This window comes from Aspergillus costaricaensis (assembly GCF_003184835.1).
Source record: "Aspergillus costaricaensis CBS 115574 unplaced genomic scaffold BO79scaffold_11, whole genome shotgun sequence".
Taxonomy (NCBI): Eukaryota; Fungi; Ascomycota; class Eurotiomycetes; order Eurotiales; family Aspergillaceae; genus Aspergillus; species Aspergillus costaricensis.
The window spans coordinates 636,833-651,034 of record NW_020291811.1 but is presented as its reverse complement, the minus strand read 5'-3'; the positions used below and the strand labels follow the sequence as shown (position 1 = coordinate 651,034).

Below are 14,202 nucleotides of genomic sequence, written 5' to 3'. Positions count from 1 at the left end.
AACGTTTATGAGACCATACAGTCTCATGAGGTGAGGTGTCAGTCCCAAGCCACGATTCACATCAATGCTGATCGTAGCTTTCGTAAGTAGATAGATGGTCCAGATGGAAAGTAGATGAACAGCGAGTAGTGGCTGCGAGCATGGCCTGCACCTCTCAGGAGAGAATCACTGCGACTTGACTTGCTCATTTCTCCTTTTATGAAAGAGTGTAAGATCAATTGAGAAGTGAGGCCATCCGATCATCTATAGCACCTGTAATTCACTATAGTTCTCATCATCTCGTGGACTAGACTCCCCATCCCCGTAGCCTCCCCAACTCCCAGACTGCGCATCTCGTTGAAGCTCTAGTAATTACCTCAGGTAATACTTTTCCTTCAATTCTTTCCCTTCACTTCATCTTCACTCGAACTATCACTTGTGATGGGCATGACAGCAGTGTAAGCAACATTATATCAACCTGCTCTGATTAAACCCTCCCGTACAACATCACCAGTAAATAACTTCCACAATTCTGTAGATTCTCAACTCTTTCCACTCACTCAGCTCAACTGTAATCTCATAGATCCAAAGTCATCATAAGCTGACAGTTATCTAGTCAAGATAATCCACAGAGCCAAGACCTGGGGTAAGTAGATGATAGCCATAGACCCACTATATCGGCCGTCTCCACATTCTGTATGTCGGCTATGCTCATCACGAAACTGCCAGTGAGATGAGGGTGATTTCACCCATGAAAGCATGTTAAATCTGCTTTACTGAGTGGAAGATGAAAATGACCATCTCCCTGAAAATATCCAGAAATGGGATATGGCTCTAACTATAATACTGTAATTATCAAGCGGCGTAGCAGTCTCCCATCCGGATACCGTCCCCTAGACCAATATCCGATAGCCCCCAACAATGCAGAGCATCGCTCTATCACCATCATAAAAACAATACACCACTAGACACATCAATCAAGAAACAAATGAAACGAATACTTATGTACTTACTACATCCCCAATCAACCCCCGATCCCTTCCTACCCCTCCCCCCAGCCCCAGCCCACCATCGGAACCACCACCCACCCCCAACCCAATAAACCCCATCGGAAGCCCTCAAGGCGGTCACTTCCGAAGTCCCAAATTCGAGTGTCCCCCCAAGTTCGGGGGGCTCTCGGCCGTAACCCCGACCCGATGAACATATGGTACCAAACAATCCAAACACACCAAACATTAGTAATATTCAATTGCACTGTTTGCAATCAGAATGTAATTGGAGAACAAACATGCCAGTTTCCCACCGCCCAGCGATGAGAAATGCGGGGAACCAATGAATGAATGAATGAGCGGTGGAGGCACAGCACGCCATTATGCGAATCATTTGCATTGTTTGTTGCGCTGAAGACTGTCTGTGTCCCTCCAGGGCAAGTGGTTGTGGCATTCTTTCTTTGACTCCTTTTCTTGTTGATTATATCCTCGGGGTTTCTTTGAAAGATTGATTCATCACTGAAGTGTGATATACGTTCTGGGAGAAGAAAGAAACAATCATGGCAACGCATTTTTACGACCCCGCATTATCACCTTACAGTCCCATTGAGAGCCTGATGAATCCCTTGTCGTTTGTTTGGGAGTGGTTGGCATCTTTCAGGTCAGAGGGAGGTCAGAATGAGCAAGTGACGCCTGATTCAAAGTCGGAGAATGCTGTTGTTCTCTGCAAAGAAACATGATGTAACCGATTTATGGAACGTTGCAGGGTGTATAAGGCAGGTATGTCCCCAGAGGGAAGATTCTGGACTTTCATATGCTTATAGACAGAATCATGCTAACTTCACACAGTTCATTTCTCAGACACCACCCACGACGACTCCAACTATCTATATTTATTCTATGATACCCCGATCGATTGTGTACGAAACAGAGGATGATGTCATTATTGAATTCGGCGCTGTTTAGTTAATACTTCATGTTGAGAACTTGAAGGATATGGACGGACCATACTTGTTGCTGAGCTATCCTGGTGTTTCTTATTTAAGTGAGGATACTAGTACGGTTAATTACATATGTTAATACTGAACAATGCCGCATAAGGCATGTATGCTGTGGAACAAATGCAGGATTAGTGCTGCATACCCATCATCATAATCTCCTAGGACCATTATCAATGTGAATTCAGTGTAGTACCGCTGAACAATCAAAGGTCTCAGGATAACATGCTAAGAATGAATTAATCTATCCAACAAACACATGCTAAACAAACGATATATCTCGCTAGAAACCACAAAGAACACAAACAGACCCTCTATCATCGTACAAACCCCTCCTTCCAAAAGTCTAGTAGTAGTCATACTCACAACGAAGCCTTCTCAATCCTCCTCCCCAGCGCCCCCCTCGCCTCCTCACACATCTTCCCAACATCCACATTGGCAATAATCCCATTCCGATAGTTAATCGCCTCCTCGATCTTCTTGAAATCGCTTCCTACCCCATCAGCCCTCCACTCATAGCAATCGCCAATGAACCGGCTGCTCTGCACCAACCACTGAGACCGCTCGCGCCGGTTCTCATCAAACGCCGCCAACACCGCCTGTAGATCCTTGTGCGTCTGCACGCGCTCGTCTTCCAGTAGTGTCGCCAGCACGGCTGTATCCTCGATACAGAAGCCCGCGCCGGCGCCGTGGTGCGGCGAGGTAGCGTGCGCGGCGTCGCCGGAGATGCCGACGCGGCCTTTGTAGAAGGTTGGGACCGGGTGGTCGCCCAGGTCGAAGATGGCCCACTGTATACTCATCAGATTCTATTGTTCAAGGTAAATGGGGGAAGGGGGGAATGCATACCACGCTGAGCTGAGGATCAGTCAACTTGAGCAAATTGGTCACGTTGGGCCCGTAGCCGGCAAAGTCGCGGAGGACTTCATCGCGGGTACCCTGGCGGGTGAGTCTGGGGTACTCGGCCCATTCGTCGGTGGTGGTGTGGAAGGCGACGATGTTGAGTGTTTTGCCGGCGTTCACGGGGAAGGTGAGCATGTGGCCACCGGGGCCCATCTACACTTATTAGTATTGTTTGGTAGCTTTGAAGTCAAGAGGGCTGATCACTCACATGCATGCAAGAATTCGAAGCCAATTCCTCCCCAATCGCCTCAACCGCCTTATCCATCGGCACGAGACCCCGGTACGCATACTTGTGAGTATACGACGGCTTCGCGGAAGGATGGTCAGCACCGACGATAATCTGGCGCACCTGGGACTTGATTCCATCACACCCGATGACCAAATCAGCTTCATCCTCGGATCCATCGGCAAACTTCATAATCAGCTTGCCATCGCTAATGCGCTCGTGGATATCATCCAGGTGCTTGTTAAAGCGGGAAATTTCCTTGGGGACGAGCTTGATCATTTCGTCGAGGAAATGCGCGCGGTGAACGCCGTTCTGGCCGAGGCTGTTGGAGATGGTGAATTCGATTTTTTGGTGGCCGTTTTCTTCTTGACTAGTGTTCTTGCTGTTGTATCCGTCCAGATAGTCGAACCACACCTTTTGCTTGGTGGGCCAGAGGTTCCGCGTGCAGACTTTCTCGAAGGCGTTGTAGATGCCATCATGGCAGTATTTCATGGCTTGGACGGCGTTGGGGCTGAAGGAGACGCCGGCGCCTACTTCGCCGAATTCGTGCGCTTGCTCGTAGATGGTTACAGGGATGTTGCGGTGGTGGAGCGCGATGGCAAGTGTGATGCCTGCTATGCCGCCGCCGATGATGGCGACGCGGAAGTCTTTCTTTGTGGGGGACATGGTGTGGTGTGGTGTAATTGAATTGGAGAGGGTGTTGGTTTAAGGTGAGGTGGAAATGATGGGATTTAGCAGCGGCCAGGGTTCTCCAGGTCTTTTATCTACTAAGGCTAGAAGCTACAGATAGCTTGTTTTGAACGATGTCATTGCTGAGATGCGTGGCGCGGAGAATCGGATGCTGATGAGGCACGTCGGTACCAGGGGGACAGTGACCTCAGAGTCCATCGGATGCTGTCTGGCTGATCCCCGTGGGGCATCGGACACGGATATACGGCACTGCTGGCGCCGTAGCCGATGGACTATTCCATGATGCTGTCGAGTAGTGCTGATGGGTGATGTTATAAGCGGCAACGGCAAACAAGCTTGCAAGTGATCGGAGCTAGTTGGTAGCTTATATGGAGGATTATAGGAATGTTGTGAGGGTGCTGCACCTCATTTGCGGACTACAGTCGGTGGTTGTGTGACGTGCCATATCCGATGGTAGGTGCGCTCCCGCAATTCAACGGCCACCGCTATACAAGCTTTGCGGCAAGGCTGGCACACTTTTCTTCTTCTTTGTCTGTCTCGGATGGAGGAATGAGGCAGGTCAGCCCGGTATACGTGCGATTGTGCGATGTGATGCTGTCATTGTCTTGATATAGTATGGTCGGATATGGAAAGTATAAGGCACTGCCATTCGGCAGATACGCCAGTGTTTCTAAAAGTGTGATCGGCAGTCTTGCAACTGCCAATGTATACGCTGCAGTTGGCCGTGATGCAGTGCGACTATGATTGATAATATCCACGATGAAGATATCGTCTGTGGGATAGCACATCTCACGGTTTGCCGATAGCCGTTGTTGACCTTCATCGGTTGAATGACCAGACATACGGGTTCCTACTCCGTAAATTCCCCAGATACTCCCCGAGTTGAATCTCGATGGTGGCACTTCAATTTCCATGGATCGATATGCATCTTCAAGGCAGTGTTGAAAATTCTGATGAAAAGGGGGCATCCCACGAGAGGAAGTATGGGAAGGCTGGACTGTGGCTAGCAAAGCGAACCAGACCAGGCAAACATCCGTGGGGGGCAATGCTTAGTTACGGTATCGTAATAATTGTAACGGGAATGGAAAGAAAAACGTGCCGAAGTGGGGGGTGAGTAAGCACGAGGGTATCAAGATCTGATTGGACGATCCATTGCCCATCAGCCGGCCTCTAATTGGGTACCGTGCATCATCCCCTGCTGGCAAACCATCCAATCATGATGCTTTGCGCACTGCAATATGCCCATTAAGGAAAGTGACCAGCTGCCGGCAGAACTGCTGCTGCTTCGATGTGCAATTTTTGGCGCCACCAATGCAGGCGGCTCCCCCAGAGACCGCGGCTTGGGAACCTCTTCCTGTTGGCACGATGCATGGTCCCCTGCGAGGAGTACGATGTACCTATCGTCCTGCATGAGCATCGGCTGTGGTATTGGCTGAATGAATGCAAGGGATCAGAGAAACAATAGCACTGTCAATGTTATTGTCAGCTCTACCTGTCCTACAGTAGTCAGTTATGTAGTATCCAGTGTTAGTATAAGTCCCGCTCGGCCATAAGCCACGGTCATGGTCAGCGACACACTAATTACCAAGTACGGCCGTACATTGCAGTAAGCCTTGACTCGTGCTATGGTAAAACCCAAGGGTCAACCGCACGCTCTGACTGGCGGGCAATTGGAGGTTCATTTTTCCAAGAATAGAATTTTCTCCGCACGGAATGCGAAACTTTTTTTTCCCAGGCCAACTCTGTGTCGGTGAGGATTTTGGTAAAGCAACTGAAAGACCAATGGCAACCATGTGGATTATAGACCAGGTCAGAGAACAGGCATTATTCCTTGCATATCGAATTAGAGCCGTGGATTGTCGTGAACATTCCTCTGCAAGATTAGCGGCTGGGGGGAACAATCAACCATATCGGCTGAAGTCCGTAGGTGTCGAACCGAAGCTAAGCAGGCTACAGCAGGGCCGTCCCCTCATGTCGCCGAGCTAGAACCTCTTAGCCGCGTGTGCAGGTGCATAGACTTTCTTTGCCCCGACAAAGTACCACTACTTTGACCATTGACTTAGTATCCATCGAGAGGGTCAAAGACAGCACGGCCAACGGATCAGGATTTAAACAAGGACGGAGCTTTCCCCTCCCTTGTGTGCACTCCAGCTAAGCGCGGGAATTCACGGCAACCAGTTTCGCTTAAGGGCAACTTGGGCATCAACCCCTCCACACCGGTGACCTGCGATAGTGTGATTCCGAGGCACCACTCTTCTCGGCCGTTGGACTGGTCCCTTGAAATCACCGGGTCATGGGTGTTGTCTTTCCCAGGTCTCAGGGTAGTAGTAACTATTTTACCCCTTTTTTTTTTTTTTTCCTCTCCCGGAAAGCGGAATTCCGCATAGCCATCAGCATCGGGGGGGATTTTCCAGAGTCCAGACACAGTTAGCCAGCGATTTGCCCCAGCCTCCCATGGAATCAGCGGTGGCCACTTGTTTCGAGAAGATGGAAAAATTTCCTCTCGCCCATCGCCTGCTAAGGTACACCCGTTTCGAGAGCCCCACTCAGACGGGAATAAGGAACTGGAGTGGCGTCACGCTAAACTAAATTGGACTCGCCACTAGTGGCCTAACTGCTTTGGTCTTAGGCCCTTTCCACTGGAAAGCTCCAGCTGGGAGCTCTTGTGCTTGGGTTGCATGGAAGCTCAACCTAGAGCTGGGGAGAGCTGGGTGGTTGTGGTGGTGGTGGTGGAAAATGAACCAGAACAATGAGGGGTAGGTCGCACATGGCCGGATGCCCAGCTTGTTCACTCACCACGTGATTCTACAATAACCCATTGGAATTGCCTAAACTGACTACCTGCGAGCAATGTGACCATTGTGTTGTATCGGTCATCATCCATCAAGGCCAACCCCCATTCATCCGTAGTCAATACTAATTATGCTGATGCTGCAGCTGTCGCAAACCCCCTCAAGAATGGAGGGGTTCCACCGGCATTCCCGAAGTGCTGGTCATCGTTACCATACCGTATGTATTCGTGTATTGTATGGTATTTGACCAGCTTAGCTAGGTCAACCTGCATCTGTCTGAGGGACGGAAGTCTCGGTCGACCAAGACCCCGTCAGTCAAAGTTCAGCTGTTTGCCCTTTTCAAACTCGGACATGAATCGCACGGATCATATAGGATGATTGCTGCTGGAAGTCCTTGCCGAGTAGCCATGTCCTTAACTTATACCCTTGACTGAGCTACGGAGGTGTCCGCCATCCCAACTAGGAAGGCAGTGCCCCTTCCCCATGTCACCCCTCCTTTGGCTCCGGTAATGTAATGTAAGCTTGACCCGGCTCTGAGCTCCAGTGGAGTGTAAGTGTCACAGACTTATCAGCAAAGTAGATCCGGATCCGAAGCCTTCTACAGTGCCTCACTGTACAAAATGGACTGTCTAGTGATACAGAATTATACTGCTATAGAAGCAGTAAAGCATGAAATACTAAATTAGCATCTTTTCAGCAAAATATACTCTACAAAAAGAGTAATGTTCGCGACGAAGCGAGGACCGAAATTCATGTGTGCGGATATCGCGCTGTCCCACACTTTATCGATAGGCGCAATCGGCATCAGATACCGCTGCGGTACGAAATCGTAATACCAAGAACGAGCACATGCTGTATCACCATCAGGATGATAATGCCTCATAGGGATTGATCGGATGAGAATGGCTTGAAAGACTTTTCTCCTGCTGCTTGGCTAACAATCTATCCTCGTAGCTCCATGTAGCAAGCAGTCTAGTAATAACTCCTGGATACCTGCGTAGCTAACAAGCCAACCAATATCTACAATCTCCCTCAAGAGCTCCCTTCGGATGTCCGTTATCTTGCCCGTGAGCTTCCCTCTTTTTTCGCCTCTCATCCGCGGTACGGGCTGTAGTAGGTATGCTTATCGTGTCACCCGATCCAGTGCTCCGTGATACCTTATCCCAGCGCCTCGAGACCTACAAGTCCAGTTACTGATGCACGAGGACGTTTTCTGGATTGTTCACTAATCCTGGATCCTCCGATCATCCTAGCCAGTCCAAGCTACATGGGACAAGCCACGCGGTCGGAGTGCTTCGGACTAAATCTTCCCACTTTTTTTTTTTTTTTTTTCTTTTTTTTTGTCTTTCTTTTCAATCATTTTTTGACTTTTTCCTGGTATTGTATGTAAAATCATGTAATTTGTAAGTGGATTACCATTCCCACCCTCCTTTTTTCGTTTTTCCCCTCCAGACAAGTCGCCTGCTGGTCGCCTTTTTTCACTTTTTCTCTCTTTTTTCCTTCCTTTTTTTATTTTTTTAGGTCAAATTTCTGTTTTTTGCCTAGTGGGTCTTTTGCCATCCCCCAATCCTTTGGCTGTCAATTTTCTTTTTTTCGAGGTCACTAGCCTATTCGTAGACTAGCTTGGCTGGACAAGACCTGTACTCGGCCTAGCTCCTTGACCTTCCCCCCCCCCCCCCCCTTCCCCCTTCCTGGACCTGACCAATTCCTCGATTGTGATGCTTTAGTTTCCTGCCACTACGCCGGACGTGCTTTTGACTACTACTTACTACTAGTAGTACTGCTGCTGCTGCTGCTGCTTCGGAGTACATTACAATCTTACTACATTGATAGTAACTACCGCAACTGGCTCCGAAAAAGAATAGCTCAGCCTGGACAGCAACAACTAGGGCGAATTTATCTCCATATTACTCATACACTCTATTACTTTGCCGTCTAGCTTTCTCGACCACGGATTCCACCTCTTCCCCGATCCTTTTTCTCCCTTCATCTTTTCGCCTCTCCAAATTACTTGCTTGACATACTCATCGTTTCTTTACCTTCTCCTTCTTGCGCTGTACATTGGAGCATGCGTTGGGAGGGTTGACGGTGCCCTAACGAATTGATCTTGATCTATTACTATTTAGTTCAGTGCTTCTATTCAAGCTTGCTTGTGTGCTTGTGCTGGCTCGCTGGCTTGACCCTCCAACCCACCCCGCCAGGACGGATCCATGCAGACCATGCCGCCGCGAGCATCGCTAACGAGCTCCTTCTCGGTCACCGACGTCAATAATGAAGTGGTGTGTCCGTTGAAGAATAACGATGGCTCCAATTGCCGGAAGAGATGTCTGGGTGTGAGTAGTACTCCTTCAGCTCGCCTTTTCCCCCCTCTCAGCTTTCCCTCCTGCTCCTTCTTCCCGCCCGCTATCGATCCGAGCCCCACTTTCATGCAATGGTCAGCAAGCAGCCTGCGCCTCTGTGCGAGGACCAGTGCGGGCGCAAGCTGGAGAGAAAAAAAAATAATATGATCTGTCGCATTACTATCCAAGCCTAATGCTTGTGGTTAACATGTTGTTCTGCCCTTCAGGAGAAGCGCTATCGCTCCATGCAGGAGCATATCCGGAGAGCCCACCCGAACCACTACATTCCGAAGCTCCCGGCGACCGAGGAGAGCTTCATCTTGATGGTGACCACCCCTCCAGACCAACGGGCTCATCTATCTCCCTCAACTCAAGCTCCATCTCGGCGACGCAATGGTCGGTCATCATGGCTGGAATGTGTGGCTCTCAGAACGTCAACTGACTGGCTATAGAAATTGCTGATCGGGATATCTACGTTGCTGACGCTAGCTCTCCGGCAACCCCGCGGGGCATTGACGAGACTCACCCCGCGGCAGCGACCGCCGCCGTCGCATTGGCGCAATTGCACCACAACCGTCTAGCTTCCGACTGGGATACGGACATGGTATGCTAGACTACTTTGTGAGCAGTAGAAAAGCAAGATTGCCTAACTGGTGCGCTAGGAGACTCACTCGGACAATGACCGAGACCGCCTGCGATCCGTTGAACTGCCTTCCCTGAGGGAGCACTTCAAGCAGGAGGCTTCGCTGCCTCCTTTCTCATCCCCTCGTCCTCGCGAGCTTCTCCCGTCCATTCTGACGCACTCCCCGCCCGGTCGCTCTTCCACCCTGCCTCCCATCCAGCATCGAGACAAGCTTCCTCGTCCTCGCAAGTCGTCCATTTCTAGAGCTAGAAAACCGAAGCATGAGCGGACCAGATCCAAGGAATACGGCCGACGCCCTAGCCTGGGCGATCGCAAGGCGCTTTCTGCGGAACCACAGACTGCCGCATGGGCTCAAGGCAAGCGCTGGGAAGATCTGATTGAGGCAGCTACCTCGGCCACGGAAGCGGATGACGATCATAACTCGGATGTATGTGCCTGCTTTTTCCGCAGAACAAGCTCAGACATGTGCTAATTTCAGCCACAGGTTGGTCGGTCGCCTACAATGCCCCCGTTGATCTCCAATATCACTTCGGCGCCTTCGGTCGGCAATCACCGGTCATCGCTACCACCGGCTTTTCAACCCTCTCCTGGACTGCCGCCACCGACTTCTCATCGGCCTTTCCCTCCTCACGCCTATGCGGCGTCACCGCTACACAAGTCTTTAACGCCGCCGCCGTTTGACACCGCACGCAGTCGCGATAGTGATTTGGAACCATTTCCCTCCATTGAATCCTCGCTAGATTCGGCATCGACGGCGTCAGGGAAAACCTACGCTTTCTCGAGTCACATGAGCACCTCCAACAACGAGTCTAGCCCGGTATTGAACATGTATCCTTCTTCTGCATCTCAGCGCCAGCATCATCGGTTCTCAAACCCCACACCGGCGTCATACCGCAACAGAGAGATCCAAATCTATTGTGCCAGTTGCAAACGCCCGTGGGCTTTGAATGAATGCTACGCCTGTACGGAGTGCATCTGTGGCGTGTGTCGAGAGTGTGTCGGATTGTTCATCAGCAGTCCGCCTGCCTCCTTTAGGAATGTGACGTCGAGTCCGGGCAGTGCAATGTCGCATGGACCAACAAGCTATCCCAGTCCCCGAGGCTGCCCTCGCTGCCGCACTGTGGGTGGAAAATGGAAAGCTTTCCAGCTCGACTTCAGGTGAATACACCCTTATTCTTGATGTCTCCAGAGTGAAGCGCACTCTGGTGAGCTTCTGATCGAATTTTATGTTTTACGGATGTTACGATTAATGGCTTTGAGGGTGCACGGTTACTCAAAATTATGGAGCAATGACATGAGCCAGGCACATGAATCACCCAGTGGTCGATGAGTATATGGTGTCGCCCTTGACTGTTTATATCTCGGAACGAGTTATTGAAGGGCTGGCCCGACCATGATTCTCACATGCCATGATAAGGAAATCTTATGAAAATCCGGGATTTTTGGGTGTTTGGTAGGTATACAACAACGCTGGGCGGGTATATATACTACATGGTGGCATTGGTGTTTTGATCATGACAATTTTGGTTTATGTTTGGATGATTTACGTGGGTCGCATTTACGAATATATTGAACATTGATGTAGTTTGATTTGAATAGATGGTGTCGTCATCCTTTTCCAATACTTCCAGAGATTCTATTCTACTCTCTTATGCCTTGCTGGGCCACCAGCTCCCACCCATCAACTGGCCCACCAGACTTCCAATTAATCTGGTTACGCCCATGCTCTTCTCATCCTGTGCCTTGATCATGCCTTGCTTGTCATGCGCACCATCTTCACCCGCAAAGAATCTTACCAGCACCTCCGCGGCTAGTTTGGAGTCATCCCCGTTTCCGTCCACGTCTCCAATTGCCGTCACATACTGCTTGACAAGCTCTTTCGCCCACCCCAATCTCCCTCCAAAGTCGACACATGTCTCACGGTTGACGAATGAATCGAATTCAAAATGGCCTTGATAGGACAGAACACGTCCTGGGCAATACAAGCCTTGAATAGGACAAGGCTTTGATCCCCCAATGTTCATCCAAGGCGAGGGAAGCGCTTTCTCAGGTGAAGACTCAACCGTCACCCAATCCCCATGAATCATCTGCAGTCTCAACGCACGCTTTCCCCTCAAGCAGGGAAATGCGTCCACAAACCCCTTTGTGAGTTCAACCTGCGCCAGTCCCGCTTCTTTTCCATCGGGACAACATCCCACCTTGACCTCATTGGCCGAAGCAGATCCCGCAAGCAAAGCCTCTGCAAGCGCCTGATGACCAAAACAACTTCCAAAGATCCGCACATGCGGATACTGCTCATACACAGTGGTAATGAACTCCAGCAACGGTGCAACCCATGACTGGTACTCAGCACCATACGTGGACGCCACTGATCCCGTAATCAAGATACCGGTGATAGGCAAAGCAAGAGGATTGATAACCTCCCCAACCTTGGCCACTGTGGCAGTAGGCTGCGTGCTTAAACTAGCTAGCGACGGCAAATTACCACCAAGAGTATCGAACGCAGTGGTGTGGATCTCAATATCTTCATCTCTTCCTTCACCTTCTGTAATCCGCCCCGCAGCAGCCCGAAGCAGCTTGCGAAACTGGGTACTATAAAGACCGCGAGCGTAGTAGACGTTCGGAACCGGGACGTCGACGTCCAGGACGGCGATGTGGAGATGTTTCTGGGTTCTCATAGTGTTCTGCGTGCGTGCGTGCGTTATAGGATTATTGAGGGGTTTCGGAGAGTGGTGAGGGGTAGATGCGTCCGATACAAAACCATTATCTAAACAGTTGGGACTTTGATAAGGCGAGAAAGAAAGTGTGGAACCGCGGACCCCTGGGGATCGAGTTGCCTCTTTCGGTAGGTGATCGAGATGCGGGCGCGCCGCTTTAGGGTTGAATCGCGCTGGTTCGGGGAGGTTATTGCGATTTGGGTTGAGATGGCATTTAATTACTGCTTGTCATTATATTACGCCCATAGGGTTCATTTCAAAGGGTCTATGGGTCCATGGGTGAGATAATACGTTAGTTGTATCCAAGTTGGGGTTTTTGCTACAGTTACTCTTGTACTACTTCCAGCGGACTCAACTCGAACTGTTGTAAAATAGAACCCTACATGTCTGAAACCAAATAAAGAACAATCTGGATAAAATGGCAACACAAGTCATACTTCCATCAGCATTAAGCGATAAGCATGTCATAATCATCATCCTGATCAAAGTACCCCCGCTTCAATAACCTTAACGCCTCATTCAGCCACCGTCCAAGATATAGAAAGTCAAAACTGTAACCTTGACCAGGTTTTCGAACTTGTTCCTAGTCGGATTATCTCCTGCTGCGGATATAGTACGCTACGCAAACAAATACTACTGACGTTTTCTCTGGTCCGGGGGTATAGCCCGGAACTTAGTGAATGAATATTCTGGCAAAGTCTATATTTATAGATGTTGCACGGTGAGTTGCAATGGATGTTGCTTTGATCGGAGTAGAGTGGAAAGTCGGTTTATATGGGAGGTGCTGCTGTGTAGTAGATACTACTACTGCGGATGATACATATTGATGTGTGCTATATTAGATCCATTGTGATTAGAAAGTATCATACACAGTAAAAGGATTTTCATGGGTTCACTCACCTTCCTACACATAAAAGCAAGTCTAAATACCCACACAACATAACTGAACTCACGGTCAAAAAGAAGACGAGACGAGTGAAACAAACAAGAAGCTATGCCAACGCCAAATACAAACGCTAAATAAATAACCCCACACAACCACAACCACTAGCAGGAAGATCTAATCAATCTCCCCTGCATCGCCCTCCTTTGAGATCCATCCCTCCCCTTACGCAAAACAGCCTTTCCCGCCCGCGAAAGGAACTCCTTCCAGGTGCCGTCGCCGTGAGCGTGTATGGACAAGTATCTTGTTCCATTCCGGGCATGGAATCCAACCGTGACGACCTTCTGGCCGTCGGCTTTGTCTTTGCTTGAGAGGTGGGGTGTTGTTCCTCTATATGTACATTAGTACAGGGTAGTATATCCAATTAGAGTGGTCTGGATAGTCATGGTAGTAGGTGTATACTCACTGAATCCTCCCCTCAACGACACGGGGATACTAGTAGCCAAATAACATCATTCCTCAGCATTACCTTAAGTAGCTAGGGAAGAGGGAATAAACTCACCCTTCTCTTAATAGACGTCCCCGCAAAATCTACTGTATAACTATACGCTACTCCGGCCTTTGCGGACAGCGTCTCCAGGGAGGTTTGTCTGAATGCTATTCCTAGGGCTATTGTGGTTTAGAGTGCCTGTTTTACGATATGGAAGTCAAAAAATCAATGGATGATACTAACCCTGCGAGAGCGGATGTATCCAATGAGTTCTGTATATTCCCCTTCGTCGCAGGACGTCAGCCATCGGGTAATAGCTACTAGGTAGTTGTGGTTGAGTTGCTCATTCGAGGAGAAGAGGTAGAGGATTCATTTAGTGGGTATGTATCTGGTTATTGGGGATGTGGATACGGAGTATGCACGGTATATACAAGGGATAGCAGAGGCATCTCAGTTAGACAGGATGATTTCCTGGAATGCTTGAGGTACTGATGGTACATGGTTGCATGGGTGGCCCCTCAACGTCATGCGGAGCAATGTACTGCCAGTATTGGCC

At 49.6% G+C, this 14,202-nt stretch overlaps 4 protein-coding genes across 4 annotated transcripts; 1 reads left to right on the top strand and 3 right to left on the bottom strand.

The window, feature by feature from the left end:
• Positions 1 to 2,241: 2,241 nt before the first annotated feature.
• Positions 2,242 to 3,868, bottom strand: BO79DRAFT_286697 (salicylate hydroxylase). The gene is made up of 3 exons (XM_025688496.1): positions 3,075 to 3,868; positions 2,813 to 3,019; positions 2,242 to 2,754 (listed from the first exon to the last, which is right to left on the bottom strand). The coding sequence occupies exons 1-3, from the start codon at positions 3,756 to 3,758 to the stop codon at positions 2,329 to 2,331; spliced, it is 1,317 nt and encodes a 438-aa protein (XP_025541118.1). The 5' UTR covers positions 3,759 to 3,868; the 3' UTR covers positions 2,242 to 2,328.
• Positions 3,869 to 8,322: 4,454 nt separating this feature from the next.
• rfeD (putative transcription factor RfeD) lies at positions 8,323 to 11,139 on the top strand. The gene is made up of 5 exons (XM_025680916.1): positions 8,323 to 8,907; positions 9,141 to 9,309; positions 9,366 to 9,517; positions 9,576 to 9,983; positions 10,041 to 11,139. The coding sequence occupies exons 1-5, from the start codon at positions 8,785 to 8,787 to the stop codon at positions 10,716 to 10,718; spliced, it is 1,530 nt and encodes a 509-aa protein (XP_025541117.1). The 5' UTR covers positions 8,323 to 8,784; the 3' UTR covers positions 10,719 to 11,139.
• Positions 11,140 to 11,195: 56 nt separating this feature from the next.
• Positions 11,196 to 12,266, bottom strand: BO79DRAFT_208486 (uncharacterized protein). The gene has a single exon (XM_025682412.1). It carries the CDS (start codon positions 12,232 to 12,234, stop codon positions 11,206 to 11,208), a length of 1,029 nt encoding a protein of 342 aa, XP_025541116.1. The 5' UTR covers positions 12,235 to 12,266; the 3' UTR covers positions 11,196 to 11,205.
• Positions 12,267 to 13,206: 940 nt separating this feature from the next.
• BO79DRAFT_7476 (uncharacterized protein) lies at positions 13,207 to 14,109 on the bottom strand. The gene is made up of 4 exons (XM_025689687.1): positions 13,890 to 14,109; positions 13,719 to 13,825; positions 13,623 to 13,651; positions 13,207 to 13,546 (listed from the first exon to the last, which is right to left on the bottom strand). The coding sequence occupies exons 1-4, from the start codon at positions 13,951 to 13,953 to the stop codon at positions 13,321 to 13,323; spliced, it is 426 nt and encodes a 141-aa protein (XP_025541115.1). The 5' UTR covers positions 13,954 to 14,109; the 3' UTR covers positions 13,207 to 13,320.
• Positions 14,110 to 14,202: the final 93 nt, after the last annotated feature.